Source organism: Heloderma suspectum, chromosome 9, assembly GCF_057233095.1.
Source record: "Heloderma suspectum isolate Gila_16-S chromosome 9, 16-S_ref, whole genome shotgun sequence".
Taxonomy (NCBI): Eukaryota; Metazoa; Chordata; class Lepidosauria; order Squamata; family Helodermatidae; genus Heloderma; species Heloderma suspectum.
Genome location: NC_139466.1, coordinates 6,019,602 through 6,040,733, shown reverse-complemented (window position 1 = coordinate 6,040,733; position 21,132 = coordinate 6,019,602). Strand labels below are relative to the sequence as shown.

Sequence of the window (21,132 nt, the reverse complement as noted above, 5' to 3'; positions counted from 1 at the left end):
GAGAGCGCTGCTCCAGCAACAGTCCGGGACCAGATGCAAACTCAGGTAGTCCTGTCGCAAGATGGCTGCCTCCAGCAATGCTGCTTCAGAGGGAAACTACTTAGGCTTAAAGAGGCCATGCCCTGTTCTGAAGGTAAATGCTCTGATAGCGCTGGGAAGCCTCCTATTGTTCCTGGACATGCTGCTGTGGTGAAGAAGCACCCTTCTGAGCTCCCAGCAGTTCTGGTAATGAATTATCTGAGTCAGAGATGCAGGGGCCCCTACTTTTTCAGGCACAGTGAATGGAGGCCTTGCTGGCCCCGGGGCTGCCCTCCCATGGGAGTCTCTGGTGCAGCAGTGGCTTCAGAGTCTCCTTCCTGCGGTGGTCCCTGAGCCCAGCTTTCCCTGTGTCATCAGACCCCCTCTTCTGATACCAGGGCCTTTGAATCTTGGCCCATGACAAAGCCACAGTCTTCTCTGAAGCACAAGAAGATCTTATGACATGAGGCTCACAGCAAGCCTCCCACCGTTTGGACTCCCCACCCCACGGTGGGTGTAGCCCACCAGCCCTGTAACATGGCTGGACAGATGCTTCAGCCCCACTCCTACTTTTTTTCCATTCCCAGTTAGGCAGGAAAAAACCGGGGGAGAGTGTTCTTGGGCCTCTGGTGGGTCACGAGTTGTGCAGGCATGGTTGGCCAAGCGCTTGCCTGTTCAACTGTTACTTTTCTGAACCTGCCACTGAAGCTCTAATTTGTTTAATTGCATTGTCCCAATTCTGAGTGATTATTCTGAGAAAACTGACAACTGAGTTTTGCGAAAGATCCATAGGTGGATGTTGATTTGTCAGGGCCACAAGAACACAGCAGTCTTCCAGAGGGTCGCAAAGAACCAGACATGCCCTCAATGCAAAAACCTGGTTTTCTGAGGTCACTGCAGCTCGACACCCATACATGACGTTCTTCTCACACGAGGAAGCTTGATCATCTGGTCAGTCAAGGATGCACAGCTGAGGCTGCAGCAAACGTGGCCTAGAAGTTACATGGGGAGTCATTTTCAGTCACTGGATATACTTTCTCATAGAGGGTGGGGAATGTCAGCTAAAAAGCTAGGACTTCAAAGAGAAAATTTCTGGTCTAGCCCTTTTCCCAGCATTCTATTTTTCTCTGTGTGTGGAATTCTTTTTAACTTTTATTTCATATTAATAAAGTAACTTTATTTAATAAAGTTACTTTATTAAAGTAAAGTAATAAAGCAAGCACCCTTCAAATTTAACAAATTATCCTATACTAATAAAGAAAAACTCCTATGAATTAGTTCAGTCATTCCAAAAACCAACCAACAAATACATAAGCAATAGATTTGCTATAAATGTACAGCCTTTTAAATTACATTAAATTAAATGTACAGCATGGTAAAGGTTGATACTGAGTCTTGTACCAGCATATTCCACTGCATTATAAAAAATACTCATTTTTTCTATAAACTTCTTAATTGTCGACCTTCTCTAGACCTGATAAAGTATTGTTTTAAAACTTGACTATATACAGTACATTACACTGCAGATGATTAATAGCCACTCTTTTATGAATAGACCTTTTTATTTCCAACTTTGATGGATAGTTATCCTAGCTGCAGTGAGAAGGTGAATAAGCATTTCTTTATCTTCTGGCAGAATTAATGATTTAACATAAGAGAATATTATAATATAATGCAGGGTGGTAGTGGAGGCTGGTGGCTCCAATGTCAGTGGGGCAGTGAATCCGTTCTGGGTTTCAGTCAGAACCAAGACAGAACTCTAAAGGAGCTTTCCAACTCCTTTAGAGTTCTGACTGAAGCCCGGAGCAGATTCACCACCCCACTGACATCGTAGCCATCAGCCTCCACTATGAGGTCAGGTAATTCTATCAGCCTGAGGACCAAATTCAATTTCAGAGAAGCTCTCAGTGGCCACATTCCGATGGTGGGCACAGCCAACATTCTGTTTGAACATAATGTAAGGAATTCACTGTCACAGGATGTAGTGATGACTGCCAACTTAGATGGCTTTAAAATGGGACTGGATTCATGGCTATTCATGGAGAAGGAGGTCTATCAATGGCTATTGGCCATGATGGCTAGATGGCACCTCCAGGTCTACAGGCACTCTACCTTTAGATAATAGTTGCTGGGGGAGCTACAGTGGGAGAAGGCTACTAACATCTTGCATTGTGTTGGGGTCTCCTGGACGCCTCCGGTTGGCCACTGAGAGACAACTGACTTGATGGGCCTTTCATCTAAACCAGCTTGATGAGCCTTTCATCTAAACCTACATTCTTGGTAGGATGTTAATTAAATTAGTCAGTAAACAGTAGAATATTAAAGGCCTGTGATGGCCGGCAGATTGGTTAAAAAAGACATGGAATTCCTTGCATATGGTCAGGTTTTGTGTGGACGGAGACCATTTTTTAATAAGTTAAGAAACTGTTTGGATCATGTTTAGATAGGAAGCTGTCTTATACTGAATCAGCCCATTGGCCCATCTAGCTCAATACTGGCAACACTGACAGGCAGCAGTGGCCCTCCAAGATTTCAGGCAGGAGTTTTTCCAGCCCTGCTTGGAGATGCTGCCTAGGATTGAACCCGGGACCTTCTGGATGCAATGCAGATGTTCTGTCATTGGGCTATGGTACCTCACTCCATCTAGGTTGAAAAGAATACATACAACAGTGAGGAATATCTGTTGGAGATCTGGCTGTACTTGATCAAATCCATTTCATATTTATTGGAAGTGTTGCAAGAGTAAAATTTGGAAATCAATCCTGGGTTACTTAAATTAGTTATATGAGCTGTCACAAGATCCAGTATTGGTTTTATTCTGCTACTTTACTTTAAAACAAAACAAAAAACCCACTGTTGTTTCAGGTGATTTAGGAATGCCTCTCCTTAACAGCCAGGATGGCTGCAATAGGAATTGAAGGAGAACACCCATGAATGATAGAATGGTTAGTGAAAATATGGGATGTCATGAATATTATTACACCAACTAACATTGTCAAGTTAAGCAACAAAGACAAGCAGGACACTGGTTTGTTGAAAAATGGACTATGCTTCATTATGTTTTGGCATGATAAAAATCCACCTGCCAAGGTGATCTTGTGTGATGTTAAAGAGGTAAAGAAATATACATATCACAAACACCTTACAAGTTTGTGTAACAAATTTTATAACCACAACAAATAAAGCAAACACCGTAATAGTGAGTCTTAAGCAAGCAAAAATGTTTTGGCTAAAATTGGTCTTCTTCATTGGCCTAGTTAAATCTTAAATGCCCTTTTTTAACCATTCTTAACCATTAAATTATATTTATTTTGCAGATGATCCCATTATCGTTTCATAATATTTGGCACTTTTGGTCAAGAGGTGGGGGACTATTTTTTCATATATTTATATGTGAATTGGGATGTTTTACTTTACTTGACCACTGAAGGAAACAGATTTTGGTGGAAACACTTTTGATTATTCATCACACACATGAAGAATTCTATGTTGATTTTTTTCAAGAGTCTCTATCAAGCTGTTTCTGTTTAATTGCAGTGTTTATAAAATATGTTATATGAATTTGTAAGGCGTTTGTGAAATATATATCCCTTTACCCTCTTAACATCACACACCCTGAGCTGGTAGTCGGTCCTTTCTTATTGGGTTTGATTTCCTTATGATTTTCCCTTGAAACAATAAACATGCAAGGTAATGCCCAAACATTCACATGATTTAAAATTATATCAGAAATATTTTGGAAATATGTTTATATAATTAATAAATATTAATATATTAATCATAATGTTATTTTTCTCTCTCTTTTCAATATGCTAATACTTCAGTCTGCAGAATTTAGTAAACTATAGTTTTATATTAGAAAAATATAAAATGTAGCACTCCCCACCCCTTCCAAGCTGAAGAGGTACAAGAATCTATGAATCTATGTGATCTTGCTGAATGTATAGCAAAAAGAATCCAAGAATCTACGTGATTTTGCTGAATGTATAGCTCTTAGACAGGTGCTGGTGCCAACTCATTCCATTTTAAAAGTTTCTCAGGCCTGGATTACAGATGCACCAAAATGAGATGATAGAATCCTGAGGTGGTAGATTGGAGCATGCCAGTTCAGACTGCAAAGCCGAGATACCACTTTTGGGTGTGCCATCTCCCTGCAAAAACTCTCTGCAGATTAAAACAAAACTTTTGTTTTAAGTCTTCTTTTTGTGCTAGTTTTTTTTTTTTTTTAACTTTGGGGGAGTTCTTTACATAGGGAAGCATTAAAAAATATGATGTACCACCTGAAGTTTGAAGTGGTATAGTCCATTCAAAAAACGGGATGCACCACAATCCATGTTGCCACTTCAGGACTCTACCACCTCATTCTGCTGCATGGGTAACCCAGGCCTCAAATCCAGTGAGTATATTTTTTACCCCTACTCACCAGTTTTAACTCCGATGCCTGGACTAGCTCTTCTTGCTAAACCTCCTGAGCTGTTTGATGTAGAGCTGGTCGCACAAGACCTCAGCGACCTCAAAGAATGGGATGATGGTTTCCACTCAAGGTTTCGTGGGTGAGGATACCCCAGAGTTGTGGCAGAACTCTTCCAGTCTGAAATCAGATGGGAGGGTAGATAGTGGGGGATATACGTAAATAAAAGTATAAAATAGGAGTGACTAATCTAGAATGCCTGTTTTCTGAAATGGAATAACACCTACTGTGCTGTATCATTGCTCCCAAATGTTATGCTACCAAGGGGAGGAATTGACTATTTGAGATTGCTCTGAATGCATTAGCTTCACAATATATATCATAACACCCATAAGGCCCTATACAACTTGGGACCAGGGTATCTGAACAACTTCCTAGTTTCATATGAACCTACCCAATGCACCTTGAGACTTTCATCCCAGGCCTTGTGTGAATCCATCAGACAGAGGAGGGAAGAAGGACAGGGGGGGACTTTGAAACAAAAAAACAAATCGGCATCTTACGAGAATAGCTGAGACGAAACCTCCCGCAACAGAAGTGGATTTGGCATTGCTTCCTCACATTCTCCTTCATGAGACAGTGGAACACAAAAATGAAGAAGCCTGAAGCACAAAGGGAAGCAGAGTCAACATTCTTTGGATGCTACATTTCTGCATTTGAATTCTACATTTCCTCCCCACCCCAGCCAAGATTCTGACATCATCACTGACAAAGATATGGTGCACATATGGTGCACATCATGGCACATGAGGCTGTTATATACTGAGTCAGGCTTTGGAGGAGTGTGAAAGATACTTCCCAGCCTTGCTTGTTGTTTATTCGGTCAGTCGCTTCCGACTCTTCGTGACTTCATGGACCAGCCCACGCCAGAGCTTCCTGTCAACCGTCGCCACCCCCAGCTCCCCCAAGGTCAAGCCCGTCACCTCCAGAATATCATCCATCCATCTTGCCCTTGGTCAGCCCCTCTTCCTTTTGCCCTCCACTTTCCCTAGCATCAGCATCTTCTCCAGGGTATCCTGTCTTCTCATTACGTGGCCAAAGAACTTCAGCTTTGCCTTTAATATCCTTCCCTCAAGCAAGCAGTCTGGCTTTATTTCCTGGAGTATGGACTGGTTTGATCTTCTTGCAGTCCAAGGCACTCTCAGAATTTTCCTCCAGCGCCACAGTTCAAAAGCATCTGTCTTCCTTCGCTCAGCCTTCCTTATGGTCCAGCTCTCGCAGCCATAGGTTACTACGGGGAATACCATTGCATTAACTGTGTGGACCTTTGTTGTCAGTGTGATGTCTCTGCTCTTAACTATTTTATCAAGATTTGTCATTGCTGTCCTCCCAAGAAGTAAACGTCTTCTGATTTCCTGGCTGCAGTCAGCATCTGCAGTAATCTTTGCACCTAGAAAGACAACGTCTGTCACTGCTTCCACGTTTTCTCCCTCTATTTGCCAGTTATCAATTAAGCTTGTTGCCATAATCTTGGGTTTTCTTAGGTTTAACTGCAACCCAGCTTGTGCACTTTCTTCTTTCACCTTCGTCATAAGGTTCCTCAGCTCCTCCTCGCTTTCAGCCATCAAGGTGGTATCATCTGCATATCTGAGATTGTTAATGTTTCTTCCAGTGATTTTAACTCCAGCCTTGGCTTCATCAAGCCCAGCACGTCGCATGATGTGTTCTGCACACAGGTTGAATAGGTAGGGTGAGAGTATACAACCCTGCCGTACTCCTTTCCCAATCTTAAACCAGTCCGTTGTTCCGTAGTCTGTTCTTACCGTTGCTAGTTGGTCGTTATACAGATTCCTCAGGAGGCAGACAAGATGACTTGGTATCCCCATACCACCAAGAACTTGCCACAATTTGTTATGATCCACACAGTCAAAGGCTTTAGAATAGTCAATAAAACAGAAATAGATGTTTTTCTGAAACTCCCTGGCTTTCTCCATTATCCAGCGGATATTGGCAATTTGGTCTCTAGTTCCTCTGCCTTTTCTAAACCCAGCTTGTACATCTGGCAATTCTCGTTCCATGAATTGCTGGAGTCTACCTTGCAAGATCTTGAGCATTACCTTACTGGCATGTGAAATAAGTGCCACTGTTCGATAGCTTGAACATTCTTTGGTGCTTCCCTTTTTTGGTATGGGGATATAGGTTGATTTTTTCCAATCTGTTGGCCATTCTTGTGTTTTCCAATTTTGCTGGCATATGGCATGCATCACCTTGACAGCATCATCTTGCAAGATTTTAAACAGTTCAGCTGGGATACCGTCATCTCCTGCTGCCTTGTTATTAGCAATGCTTCTTAAGGCCCATTCAACCTCACTCTTCAGGATGTCTGGCTCTAGCTCACTGACCACACCGTCAAATCTATCCTCGATAGTATTATCCTTCCTATACAGATCTTCCGTATATTCTTGCCACCTTTTCTTGATCTATTCTGCTTCTGTTAGGTCCTTGCCATCTTTGTTTTTGATCATACCCATTTTTGCCTGGAATTTACCTCCGATGTTTCTAATTTTCTGGAAGAGGTCTCTTGTCCTTCCTATTCTATTATCTTCTTCCGCTTCCGTGCATTGCTTGTTTAAAAATAATTCCTTATCTCTTCTGGCTAACCTCTGGAATTTTGCATTTAATTGGGCATATCTCCCCCTATCACTGTTGCCTTTTGCTTTCCTTCTTTCTTGGGCTGCTTCCAGTGTCTCAGCAGACAGCCATCTTGCCTTCTTGGTTTTCTTTTTCTTTGGGACGTTGCTGCCTCCTGAACAATGTTGCGAACTTCTGCCCATAGTTCTTCTGGGACCCTATCTACTAAATCTAGTCCCTTAAATCTATTCTTCACCTCCACTGCATATTCATGAGGAATATTAGTGAGCTCATATCTAACTGATCTGTGGATCTTCCCTATTCTCTTTAGTCGGATTCTAAATTGTGCAATAAGAAGGTCGTGATCTGAACTACTATCAGCTCCAGGTCTTGTTTTTACCGACTGCATAGATGTCTGCCACCTTTGGCTACAAAGGATGTAGTCAGTCTGATTTTGGTGTCGACCGTCTGGTGAAGTCCATGTATAAAGTCATCTCTTAGGTTGTTGGAAGAGAGTGTTTGTTATGCACAGTGAGTTGTCTTGGCAAAATTCTATCAGCCTGTGTCCCACTTCATTTTGTTCTCCCAGACCATGCTTGCCTGTAATTCCAGGTGTCGTTTGACTACCCACCTTAGCACTCCAGTCTCCTGTAATGAAAATAACATCTTTGTTTGGCGTACTATCCAGTAGGTGCTGCAGATCCTCATAGAACTGATCTACTTCTGCTTCTTCAGCATCTGTGGTTGGGGCGTATATTTGGATCACTGTGATGTTAAATGGCTTATCCTGAATTCAAATTGAGATCATTCTGTCATTTTTTGGATTGTATCCAAGCACTGCTTTAGCCACTTTATTATTAATTATGAAGGCTACTCCATTTCTTCTGTGGTCCTCTTGTCCACAGTAGTAGATCTGGTGGTCATTTGATGTGAAGTGGCCCATTCCAGTCCATTTCAGTTCACTGACACCCAAAATTTCTATATTTAGTCTTGACTTCTCCCCAATAACCACATCCAATTTGCCCTGGCTCATAGATCTTACATTCCAGGTTCCTGTGGTGTGTTGATCTTTAGAACATCGGATTCGTCGTTCACCACCAGCACCATCGGCTGCTAGCCATCCTTTCGGCTTTGAGCTAGCTGTGTCATCACATCTGGGGCTACTTGAACTTATCCTCTGTTCCTCCCCAGTAGCATTTTGACCATCTTCCGACCTGGGAGTCCCATCTTCCGATGGTATACCGACATATCTCTGGTTGTACTGATCCATTTAGTTTTCATGGCAAGAATACTGGGGTGGGTTGCCGTTTCCTTCCCCAGGGATCGTATTTAGTCTGAACTCTCTGCCATGACCTTCCCGTCTTGGGTGTCCCTTCACAGTTTAGCTCACGATGTCATTGAGGTGCTCAAGCTCCAGCACCACGACAAGGTAACGATCTCCTTTGCTGTTGTTGTTTATGCCAGCCTTGCTACCTTATCCTTTTAAATGGAGATGTAAGGGTTACATCTGGGACTTCATCCATGCAAAATACTGACTTGCAGTCTTTTCCCCAAGAGCAGGGGATGGGAACCTTTGGCACCCCCATCTGGCCTGTATCGGTAATCCCCCCATCGGTTCTCCATCTGGCCCATAGTGCCTTCAGGGATCCCTCCAGGAGGTGGAGCTTGACCTCCAAGCCCTGCCCCTGAAGGAATCCCTGATGTTATCTCTGGTCTGTGATTGGAGATAACCGCGGGGATTCCCTTGTGCTGGCAATACTGGAAGTTGCTGGAAGGGGGCAGTATTGCAGTTAGCTAATTCATGGGAATTTTGAGCACAGCGAGCCTCATGATCTCTATAGCCTACAGCGTGGTTTCTTGTGATTTCCTCCTTTTGCTCCTCCCCTTCCCCCCCCCGACTTTCACCATTGCTGGGAGCACGTGTGTTTGCTCTTTCACGCCTGCCAGTGTAATGGAACACAAAATGGACTGAACAAACTCCTTTGAAACTCTGTGCTGTGCCTGCATTGTATATGCAAGAATATTTGTGAGTAAAACTGTTTTCTTTTCTTCACCCAAAAATGGCGTGGTGTCCTTTGCCTTTTCATTTTTCTCTGCTCATTGCCTTCCTAACAGGAGGCATCATCACTAAATAATCCCATCATGCTGAAAGCACTGTGCAGGGAAACCCCTGCTGAAAGCACTGTGCAGGGAAACCCCTGTCCTTCCAGCACAGGCCCAGTCTGTTTGCACGACACCTTCCCCATCAAAGGGGACACTACACCACTGAAGGATCCCAGCTAAGCTTAGTGCTTATCCACTTTCGTGCAATGCTGACCTTGCAAGGTGTTGCAAATGGCAAAGAGGTACATGAAAAAAATCTTCACTGGCCCCCACGCAAAGAAGGCAAAACCCCATGTTAATCCGAGCAGGAACGTCAAGCTGGCCACACGCTTCAGGTCATGAAGGAAGTCATGGTTCCAGTTAGGTACTCGCACCGGATTCTTTGCTTTCATGGTGTGAACCTGCAGAAGGACTGTGATGAACATGCCGACGTTCATCAGGAACACCAAGCAGAAATAGGCCACCACAGAGACGTAAAAGGCAACGTCGTCCTGAATCCAGCAGCTGTTGAAGAAAGACAAGGGACATACTGTTATGCCTAGGGATGCTGGAGAAATTTGAGATGGATTAAAAGGGGCTTGGATTTTTAAGAATCCGACCTGTGGGATCCGCTGTGGAGCAACCCCCTCAGGCCATGCAGAGTCCGTGGACTTTCGGATGATTTTTTTACTTTCCCGAATTTTACGCATATAAATCCATAGAAATTCTGCTGAGGAAATGTTGAGTGGAATGAGGGACAATACACTAAATGTTACGTACTGAGGTAAATTATGTAAATACTTATGTAAATACTTATGTAAATATTTACATAATTACTTCCATATTTTTCCCTGTGACAAAAAAAAAATATCTTCACATCCACTGTGGGCGGATGACGGAACGAAAGGCACCTGACAATCCACGAAACACAGACGGAGCAGATTTTACACGGTCTGTATATCCCTAGTTATGGCTGCTAGCTGGATTATTTCTTTGTTATGGGAACTAATGACAAGAGGTAGGTACCTGACAGCTGTAGCTCCCTCTTGAATACTTTCAGTGAGATACCCATCAAAGAAAGAGAATCCTGCTTCCAAATGAAGCGCATGCTTGTAAAATTACTGCTTTTTGCTCCCGTTACCACTGCCACAATTTTGGTGGCAAATTCGGTGGCAGCAGTGGGGGCAGATTGCAGCCCACAGTGGGTTCGGGGGGGCAATGCAGCCCCCTGGAAGTTGCTCAGCCCTGCTCTATGGTCCTAATAGCTATGAATCACAAAGTGATGGAACTCTGGGTTTTGGCTGGTTCTGCGTTTCCCACATTCAAGCGTTTGTTTGCTTGTTTATTTATTTATTTATTAAGTTTATTAATCGCCCATCTGGCTGGTCACCCAGCCACTCTGGGCGATGTACAATAATAGAAATAGTTTAAAACAATAAAATTCTACATTAAAAACATAATTTTTCTAAAAATACCCTAACCCACCCCAAACGTCTGCCTGAACAACCATGTTTTTAATGTGTGGCGGAAGCTCATTAAAGGACAAATGTATTCCCTTGAGAAAAGCCAGCCAACTGACTGAGCCATATATTTATCAGGTAAAAAGAGTGTAGTGGGGGGAGTGCAGGCTGGCATAATATTTGTTTTATTTGATATATTAAACTTCACCCCTCCACCCACTGTGCACACAAGGCAATATACAAAATTCAGATAAAAACCAGCAATGAAAACGGAATAAAATGAATACATCATAAGAATAAAATGAAAGCAGGAGCAGGGCATTGTCAAGGTGGGCACTGAGCCCATAGAATCCCAGAGTAGTTCTGATGCTGAGGTAGAGCAGTCGCTCCTGGGAGAGGAGTGCGCTCCTCCTTCCCAGGACCAACAGCTGATGGAGATTCCTCCCACCCACATTCCTAGTTTAGAAAGCAGTCCAGGGAGTGACCCAGCACAGATAGCAGACTTGGTGGATGCGCGGCGCAGACGCAGAGAGCGGCGCCAAATGGAGGGCGCGGAAAGGAGGCGTAGTGCCCGGTTCGCAATCAAAGAACGGTTGCGCCCAGAGGATCCAAGGGAAAAGGGGAGGGATTCTCCCTAGTCCTTATATTCAGGGGTCTGCCAGTAATTGCCTTTCAAATGGGGACCAACTGTTCCAACTTAGGGCATAGCGATGCTGCTGCTCAGATCTAGTTGCTACCTATAATGTTGTTAAGTTTTAAAAGAAGAATAAAGCTTTGAAAAGAATCCCTTTGTCTGTGTCTGGACTTGGCTACTGGATTAGACTGAGAGAGCCCTCCAAGGAGCCCTTGACAGGCATTAATTGCAACAAAATCAGAACACAACATTAGAAACCACTAAAAGCTCAACAGAACAACAGAGTCACCACTGGCCATCTAAAGCATAACAAGGAGGGGACTAGTCTGACTTCCCTTGGGTGGGAGTTCCACAACTGGGGTGCTGCTACCAAAAAGGCCCTGTCCCAAGAGCCCAATGACATGTGATAAAGAAGGAGTGAGGGTGACAAGAGAACATCACGGCCCATTCCATTTGGACTGCCCCTCTCCACAGGGACAAAAATGACATCAACTGCCCTGTGGGAAGGAATATCCTGGCTCCTACTCAAGTGAAGTTGCTTGTGTTGTTCAGTTTTGTTTTTTGAGCATGTGGTTCTTGTTGATCTGTTGTGTTCTATAAATATTGTAGGCCACTTTGAGGACTTTACTCGAAAGTGGGATATAAATCTACTAAATAAATAAATAAAACCTACACTGTCTTGGTGGTGGGACATATGGTCAAGGAACACCTAATTACTTTGAATGAGTTCAGATCTCCAGGGCCAGATGAACTGCATCCTAGAGTAATAAAGGAACTGGCAGAAGGACTCTCAGAACCGCTGTCTATTCTCTTTGAGAAATCATGGAGGATGGGGGAAGTGCCAGATGACTGGAGGAGGGCTAATGTTGTCCCTATCTTCAAAAAGGGTAAAAAGGAGGAACCTGGGAACTGCAGACCAGTCAGTCTGACATCACTCCCTTGGAAAATTCTGGAGCAGATGATAAAGCAATCCATCTGGAAGCACCTTGAAAACAATGCAGTGATGACTCGAAGCCAACATGGATTTGTCAAAAACAAGTACTGCCAGACGAATCTGATCTCATTTTTTGATCAAGTAACCTCCCTTGTAGACTGTGGGAATGCTGTAGACATCATATACCTCGACTTCAGCAAAGCTTTCGACAAAGAGCCCCATGATATCCTGATGAGCAAACTAGCTCAAAGTGGGCTAGATGAAACAACGATCCGGTGGATCCACAGTTGGCTACAGAATCGGACTCAAAGACTGCTTATCAATGGGACCTTCTCAAACTGGGGAGAAGTAACGAGTGGGGTACAGCAGGGCTCAGTCCTGGGCCCAGTGCTCTTCAACATTTTTAATAATGACTTGGAGGAGAAGGTGCAGGGAATGCTGATCAAATTTGCAGATGACACCAAATTGGGTGGGATAGCTAATACTTTGGAAGACAGAAACAAAATTCAAAGTGATCTGGATAGACTGGAGCGCTGGGCAGAAAACAACAGAATGACATTTAATAGGGATCAGTGCCAAGTTCTGCACCTAGGAAAAAGAAACCAAATGCACAGTTACAAGATGGGGGATACATGGCTCAACAACGCTACAAGCAAGAAGGATCTTGGAATTGTTGTCGATCACAAGCTGAATATGAGTCAACAATGTGATGTGGCTGCAAAAAAGGCAAATTTATTTATTTATTTATTTATTTATTATTATTAAATGCTCTTTTGGGCTGCATTAATAGAAGCATAGCTTCCAAATCCCGGGAAGTACTAGTTCCTCTCTACTCAGCACTGGTTAGGCCTCATCTGGAGTACTGTGTCCAGTTCTGGGCACCGCACTTTAAGAAGGATGCAGACAAACTGGAGAGGATTCAGAGGAGGGCAACAAAGATGATCAGGGGACTGGAAACAAAGCCCTATGAAGAGAGACTGAAAGAACTGGGCATGTTTAGCCTTGAGAAGAGAAGACTGAGGGGTGATACGATAGCGCTCTTCAAGTACTTGAAAGGTTTTCACAGAGAGGAAGGCCAGGATCTCTTCTGGTTCATCCCAGAGTGCAGGACACGGAATCATGGGCTCAAGTTACAGGAAGCCAGATTCCGGCTGAACATCAGGAAAAACTTCCTGCCTGTTAGAGCAATACAACAATGGAACCAATTCCCTAGGGAGGTGGTGGGCTCTCCCATACTGGAGGCGTTTAGGACGAGGCTGGACAGCCATCTGTCAGGGATGCTCTGACTTGGATTCCTGCATTGAGCAGGGGGTTGGACTCGATGGCCTTGTAGGCCCCTTCCAACCCTACTATTCTATGATTCTATATAACAGGGCCTCTGATGATAATTGCAAATGACAGGCAAGGTTCACAGGAGTTTTTAAGTAAGAAATATTTAAGGGTTTATAAGTAACAACCAGCCCCTTGAACTGGGCTTGGAAACAAACTGGGAGCCAGTGAAGCTGATTCAAGACGGGTGTTGTAATAAAAAGCTTCCTGCCTCCCACTTTATTTGTAATTTCAGGTATGAAGTTTATCAAAACAAGAGACTTACAAAAGCGTCAGTGGGCTGGTGCTTTTAGAAACAAATCCAGTCCCATAGATATTTGGGCTTATGATGAGGTCAATAGCAACGACAACCACTGGAACTCCTAACAGCACACAGAGGAGAAAACAAACGTATTAACTTAAAAGGAAAAAGACGAGCATAGATGTAATTGTGGCTGACAGAGGAAAGCAAGAGTCCTCCTCAGGCAGGGAAGGACCAGCTTGCTCCAGCATACAAACAGTGAGAAAGCCCACTGAAATCAATACACCGCTGTTGATCATCCTACATTTCGAAGTCTGGCTCCTGCATACTTCAGCTGCAGACCCACATCACTGGAAACAGAAGTGGGTACAAGGAGTTTTGCTGTGTGGTTTGCTCGCTTTCCCCTTTCACCAGCACCTGCCGGTGTGTTTTGACAGACAGACAGACAGACAGACAGACAGCCTCTAGATTTGCCTTTCCCAGAGAGTGGGGAAGGTGCTCTCCAGATATTTTGGTGCTTTCCAGATATTTTGGACTACCACTCCCATAAGCCCCAATGTGGGCAATGTTTGAGGATTATGGGAGGTGTAATCCAAAACATTTGGAGGGCACCAGGTTGCTTGCCTGTGCTGTAGATCAAAAGCTTTGCGTCTCCCATCGTGATTCAGTAGGCCAAACAAATGCCCCGATAGGAACTAGAGTGGCCGGGCATCCTATTTTACGGAGGACAGTCCCCTGTTTTGGAGAGCTGTCCAGTCCAAGTCCAATTTAAAGATAAAGGACCATAAGAAAGGAGAGCAGGAGCCTCAAAATTGCCCATCAACACCACTGGGACAGCAGACTGAGCAGGCACACAGGTCATCTAGTCAGTCTTCTCCACTGCGGTGAGATCTCTTGTATTTCTATTCAAATTATAGTTATTATTTCTAAATTTGCTCCTATACATATACACTTACATCTGAAAATGTTAGGCATATGTAATTGGCGTCCTCTTCCGTCATCTTTTGGGCTGATGCAGTTCCTCTTTTTTGGCAATGTGTAAGTGGCCACCCTACTGGAAACCCCACAAGCAAAACTTGAAGGCAGCAGCCGCCTAGAAGGAAGTAGCGACTAGAATCCAAAGGTAGACTGCCTCTGAACTTAGGGGCTCAACAGTGCTATCATGATGAACAGCTATAGATAGACCAAGCCTCCTCCGTGCATTTGTGTGCTCACTTCTGGGAATTTGGGAAGGTCAGCAGGTGGTACACAAGCTGCCTTTCTGAGAAAGTGCTCCTGCTCTCCTCATCGAGGCTGCTGATCTTCAGAGAACCCCAGAGCTTCTCAGAACACAATCTGAAAACCACTGCATTAGGCCACAGGTGGCAAACCTCAGGAAGGAAAGGAAAGGAAAGGAAAGGAAAGGAAAGGAAAGGAAAGGAAAGGAAAGGAAAGGAAAGGAAAGGAAAGGAAAGGAAAGGTTCCTCTTGTGCAAGCACCGAGTCATTACTGACCCCTAGAGGGATGCCGTTTTTCCTCAGCGTTTTCCTGGCAGACTGGTATAGTGGGGTGGTTTGCCAAGGCCTTCCCCAGTCGTGACTAACTTTCCCCTAGCAAGGTGAGTACTCATTTTACCAACCTCGGAAGGATGGAGGGCTGAGTCGACCTGAGCCGGCTACTCAAGACCCAGCTTCCGCTGGGATCAAACCCAAGTCGTGGGGAGAGTTTTGGTTGCATTACTGCCGCCTACCACTCTGCACCACACGGGGCTGTTTTGGCAAACAGGCCTGGGAAGCAAATCTGACCCACCGGGGGGAGTTCCCCAGAAAGCCAGGCCCCCTTTCCCACGACTAGCAGTAGTGGTTTCCCAGCTTTTGTGTTGTTTTTCCCCCCATTGTGAAATCCTGAAATGCCTCTCCTAAGGCTGAGCTACTGGCAGTAAGAGCTTCAAGCTAAAATGGGCTGGCATTTTGGCCCAGACCACTTTTGTCTTCGGCCTTGCCCATCACTGGAATGCAGCCCCTGACAGCTTCTCTGAAATGGCATATTCAGCCCTTGGGCTGAAAGAGGTTCAACGCCCCTGCATTAGACCATCCAAACCCACCGTACATGGACGTGTGCAATCTGCAGGTCCAAGGACTGTAACTCGATTCTGAGCTGACAATTCTCCCTGCTTTGGTGCTAGACCAGAGGGGGCTGGCGGCTCCCATTTCGGAGGGAGGGCCCAATTCCATTCTGGGTCTTAGTCAGAACCAGCCAGAGCTCCAAAGGTGCCATCCAAGGTGCTGAACCCATTTTGGGGATAGGTTTCAGCACCTTGGATAGAGCCTTTAGAGCTCTGACTGGTTCTAACTAAGCCCCAGAATGGAATCACCGCCCCTCCAAAACTGGACAACATAACATAAGCACATCAGAAGAGCCCTGCTGGATCAGACCCAGGGTCCATCTAGTCCAGCATTCTGTTCACACAGTGACCAACCAGCTGTCGACCAGGAACCCACAAGCAGGACACGTGTGCAACAACACCCCCCTTCCCATGTTCTTCAGCAACATAGGCTCACTGCCTCTGGTACTGGAGGTAGCACATAGCCATCAGAACTAGTAGCTATTGATAGCCTTTTCCTCCATTAATTTGTCCAGTCCCCTTTTAAAGCCATCCAAACTGGTGGCCATCACTACATCCTGTGATAGTGAATTCCATAGTTTAACTCTGTGGTGTGTGAAGAAATACTTCCTTTTATCTGTCCTGAATCTCCCACCAATCAGCTTCAAAGATGACCTCGGGTTCTAGTATTTTGAGAGAGGGAGAGAAATGTCTCCCTGCCCACATTCTCCACACCATGCATAATTTTGTACACCTCTATCAAGTCTCCACTTACCCTCCTTTTTCCAAGCTACATAATCCCAGCTGTTCTAACCTTCCCTCATAGGGGAGACACTCTAACCCCTTGATCATTTTAGTTGCCCTTTTCTGCACTTCTTCCAGCTCTACAATATCTGAGCCATATATTCAGCCACCAGCCTCCACTGTGCTGGACACAGTCGGACACAAAAGTACCAGTGGCAGGCCCAATCTTCTATACTTACCCCAGCCAGCAATGGCAAACTTAAGCATGTAGTTGGGAATATATGTGTTGAACACCTTGACAAGGGCGTAGTACATGTGGATGGCTTCCAGGCCCATCCAGGTGAAGGCCGCCAGCAGAAAGTAATGGAGGACCACAGCAACGGTGATGCACAGGCCACGCTTGTGGAACGAGGCCAGCCAGGTGTTCATCAGGAATGTGAGGTTCAGCAGAAGCAACGCAAAACAGAGGTTGATGAGGATTCTGGCAGGGTAGTCCCCACGGAGCTTCCTGGAATAGAAAGGTAGAAGGAAGGACACAATCTCACTTCCCGCACCTGCAATGCAGCTTTTGTTTCTTGAGCATAAGTCATTACTAGGTTTAAGGCTCTGGAACTGGGTGGCCAGCAACTCTAGAAGCTTAAAGGGCCAGGGATTGTCAACCAGTGGCCTGTGAACCAGATCTGGCCTTCAGAACCTCTTAGAGTGGCCTCGTACACATTGCCAAAAAAAAGGAAATGCATCATCAAAAAAGAGGGCACCAATTTGCATAACATTTGCATGTGCTAATTTATATGTTGTGAAGGTCTGAGGCCTACAGAAGCAAGGGCAAGAGAAAGGTCAGGCCTACAGGCCCGGGGTTTTTGTTGGGAGGGGTATCCCTGAGAGGAGTAGTTTCATTTTCCCAGTTAAGTTTCATTTCTTCAGGTTTGAAACAGTATTTTCGGTTTTGAGGGAAGAGGGTATATAAAGAGAGCGAGAGAGCCAGTAAGAGCAGAGTTAGGGAGACCAGAGCCTGAAGAGGGAGCAGGGAGAAGCAGCCTGGAGAAGTCTAAGGACAACTAGGGTAAAGACACTTGCGTTTTGCATCTTTTATTTTCTCTTAATGCCTTTTGTATCACTCAGCAATATTGGATAAATACCTTTAGTTGTGATTTGCTTGCTTTAGTATCCCAATAAACTGTTGTGGTTAAACCCTGTGTCTAGACTGTCACTCACCCCATGCCTACAGCCTAAACCCCACGTTACTGGGAAGGGGAAGTTTAAAAGAAGGAAGGTAGGACTCTTAAGGAGGCAAGAGATCCTTAAGGGGTTGCTCAGGGGGTCCAGGCCATAAGGGGGATCCTGACATGTGCATAGATGAAAATTGAGAAATAATAGCTATAATTTAAATAGACATACAAGACATCTTACCATAGTGGGGAAGACCAAACAGGTGAGCTGTGTGCTTGCTCAGTCTGTGCTAATAATTGATGGGCAGCTTCAAGGCCCCTGCTGCTCTCCCTAATTAGGGTTCTTTACCTTCAAACTGCACTTGGCCTGGACAGCCCTTCAAACACAGAACTGTCCTCTGCAAAGTAGGACACCTGGCCACCCTAAAACAACTTTATCAGGGCTCCAGCAGCTATGACAAATATAATGAAGGTAATATTTTTTAAAAAATTGCCAACACATTTCATTTGTCAGGAAAAGAAATGTTGAGATTTGGTGTGTATTTGATGTACCTGCTATTATCTGGCCATCTCTTGTTCACCCTGGAAAGGCAAAAAGGCCATTGCCAAGAAGCTATCTCTTTATGGCAGCCTTCCCCAGTCCAGCTCTCTCCAGCTTTGTTGGACTACAATTCCCATCATCCCTGGCCAGAGTCTGTGAGTGATAGGAGTTGTTGTCTGACACATCTGGAAGGCACCAGGTTGGGAAAGGCTGCTTTAAGGCCTCTTCCAAGCCGCATATTCCAGTGCAAATTGCAGTTGGGGTGGAGAAGGATTTTCAGCAAGAAACAAGTAACTCCAAGCCACATTGGGTCCGTCACCCTGGATCGGAGCCCTGTGGCTGCTTTTTCCTAGAAATAGAAGATGCATCTTGAAGCCTGCCTTTTTTAAAAGTGTGATTTACATAAGGTGTGATTTGGCCCAAATAGAACTTTAACAAAGAGGCTCTCATGTAGACATAATTTATTGGGGAGGGGCAGGTGAGAATAGATATGAAATCTAAATAAATAATGTTGCTATACAGCAGGACTGGGCAGAATTCAGGCTTGTGTAAACCCCCACAATCTGCCCAACAGAGCCTGGTGCAAAAGAGTTAGAATTCGGAGTGCAGGAATTTGTTTTGAATACCAAAAACTGCATGAATCCCACAGCCCTTTCACACAAAAATCCATTCCTAATTTTCACCCCAAGCTTTCTTCATTTCAGCAGTATAATTTGGGGTGGGGGAGGGGAGAGTTCATTGGTTACTTCTAGTGTTAAGCGGAGTCAGAAATCCCTACAGATCTATTGCAAATCATCCAGAGATCTACCAGTAGATCCAGATCTACCTTCTGCTGACCCCTGGTGCACAGAAAGCAACACGTTGGAAGGCAACCATACTCACTCGATGGAGAGATACACCACTAGAGCCAAGCCCAGGAAAATGGAGGAAAGGCCACATCCCACATAGGAGATCAAAGTTAAAATCTGATCATCTGCACCATTGATCGGTGTCCGAGAGAAGTCCTAATAGCCAGCATGAAAGCAAACAGCCTCTAATTAGAGTTCGCTCAGAGACAGGCAACATGACTTTTGTTTTGGCACCAACAATTAAAGCCTAAATGTTTTGGGGGGCAGGGGGGGGATCATGAATCCTCAGACCCCTCTTTCCCCGCACCTCACCCCACCCAAGTTTCCCCTGTAATATTTTGGATGTAAGGCAAGACTCCCACAGGGCCTAAAGCTCAGGATGAGCCAATCACCTTTGTTCCATTCCATTTATTCCAACACCCTTCAGGTTCTGCTCCATTCACATTACGGCCAGAACTGCAGATTTTGGAATATCAGTAACAGGTTATATACATGCCTGTTTCACACCTGTAGGGATTTTTTTTTTTAATTATGGGGGAGACTCTTGCACTTTTTAAAAATATACTAAATGCACATCAGGGAGTGTTGTGCCACGGGCAGGAGTCTCAGCTTTGCATGGCCACCCAACAGGCTGATGGGGCCTGGTGAAGCTGTGATGTTGAGCGCCCTGATGCTGCCCCCTACAAGGATCCATGCACATATGTACAAAGCTGGGGACCACATGTGAGAATTCTTGCATGCACGGACTACGTCTGAGAAGTCTTGCCTGCAGCTCCTCCGTGCCCTGGGTTTGATGTGCTTCATTTTGTCTTACATGGGAATAAGGGGTGGGGTTGTGCTTCTCCTGAGTACCCCCTCCATATGCAAAACCCCTTCTGCCAGAGCTTCTTTCTGCTTCTTATCTATTTATTTATTTTCAATACTTGTATACCGCCCCATATCTACAACAGATTTCGGAGCGGTGGACACAAAAAATAGATTAAAACACCACATAAAATCATGCTTTAAAAAAAACAGAATGCCAATAGAAACCATGACTGGTCAATTAAGGAATGCCTCCTGGAACCGTGTTGTTTTCAGGAAGTGCCAGAAACAACACAGTGTTGGTGCCTGCCTGACCTCCAGGGGCAGGGAGTTCCAAAGAAAGGGGGCCACCACAATGAAGGCTCTTCTCCTGGTGGACTCCAGTCAAACCATAGGTCCATGTGGAACCTATGTGCTTCTTGGGGCTCAATCTCACAGGTCTTCTGGCTGTGGCCTGCTGCTGGCCTTCTCCACTACTCAGGAAGGAAGGATTCCTCCCTTAAGGCCTGGCCTCACACCATTCCTATGCCTTTTTTATTTTATTATTATTTATGTAGTTCTTATAGTGTTTACAGTCTTTGAAGTGCTAAGTGCTCGGTAACGTTGCCTCAAAGTAAAGCTGCGTTCCACTGATTTTCGCTTAGCACAAATGACACCAAAGTGGAAACTGAAAAAGAAACAAACTTTACAGCTAACTGAAGGAAGAACATTTTTGTCGTTAGTACCCAAACAACCTCTAGAACCTTGAAAAAAGGTTACAGACACTTGGTTTTTGCCACCCTGGCTCACTGCAGACAGTGCATTCAAAAAACACAGCTACTGAGCTCAGCTTGGTGCCCCCCGCTCAGCTAGGCACCCTGGCTGACCACCCAACTTGCCCACCTCTAAGGCCGGCCCTGGAGGTGAGCCAGCGGCTGGTGGGACTGGCCAAAATCAGGACCAAAGGACAAACAAAGAGCTTCAACAAGACACAAGAGCCCAGGAAGACCGTGTTGCTCAAGCAAGGCTCAAGCGGAGCCCTTTTATACTGCTCCCTGTGCAGGAGGATCCAGCGGCTGGCCTCGGTGGGCAGAGTCCGTCCAGGGCCTGAGGGCACCTCAGTTGAGAAGCTGCCACCTCCAGTTCAAAGGTTCGCCACACAGAGGCGCTGCACACAGATCCAGCCACTCCTGATCATGCAGCTCCAACGGGAGCAGGTGCAAT

The 21,132-nt window shown here is 45.0% G+C and overlaps 1 protein-coding gene across 1 annotated transcript in view; it reads right to left on the bottom strand.

Annotated features, from left to right (window-relative positions):
* Positions 1–268: 268 nt before the first annotated feature.
* The window catches only part of ADGRG4 (adhesion G protein-coupled receptor G4), a 43,234-nt gene continuing 22,370 nt past the window's right edge, over positions 269–21,132 (bottom strand). Inside the window, exons 11-17 of the mRNA XM_084813271.1 lie at positions 19,160–19,281; positions 16,807–17,075; positions 13,765–13,861; positions 9,378–9,667; positions 4,993–5,091; positions 4,442–4,609; positions 269–456 (exon numbers count right to left, since the gene is read on the bottom strand). Of these exons, the coding sequence (XP_084669397.1) occupies positions 269–456; positions 4,442–4,609; positions 4,993–5,091; positions 9,378–9,667; positions 13,765–13,861; positions 16,807–17,075; positions 19,160–19,281 (1,233 nt within the window). The remainder of the gene's footprint in view (positions 457–4,441; positions 4,610–4,992; positions 5,092–9,377; positions 9,668–13,764; positions 13,862–16,806; positions 17,076–19,159; positions 19,282–21,132) is intronic.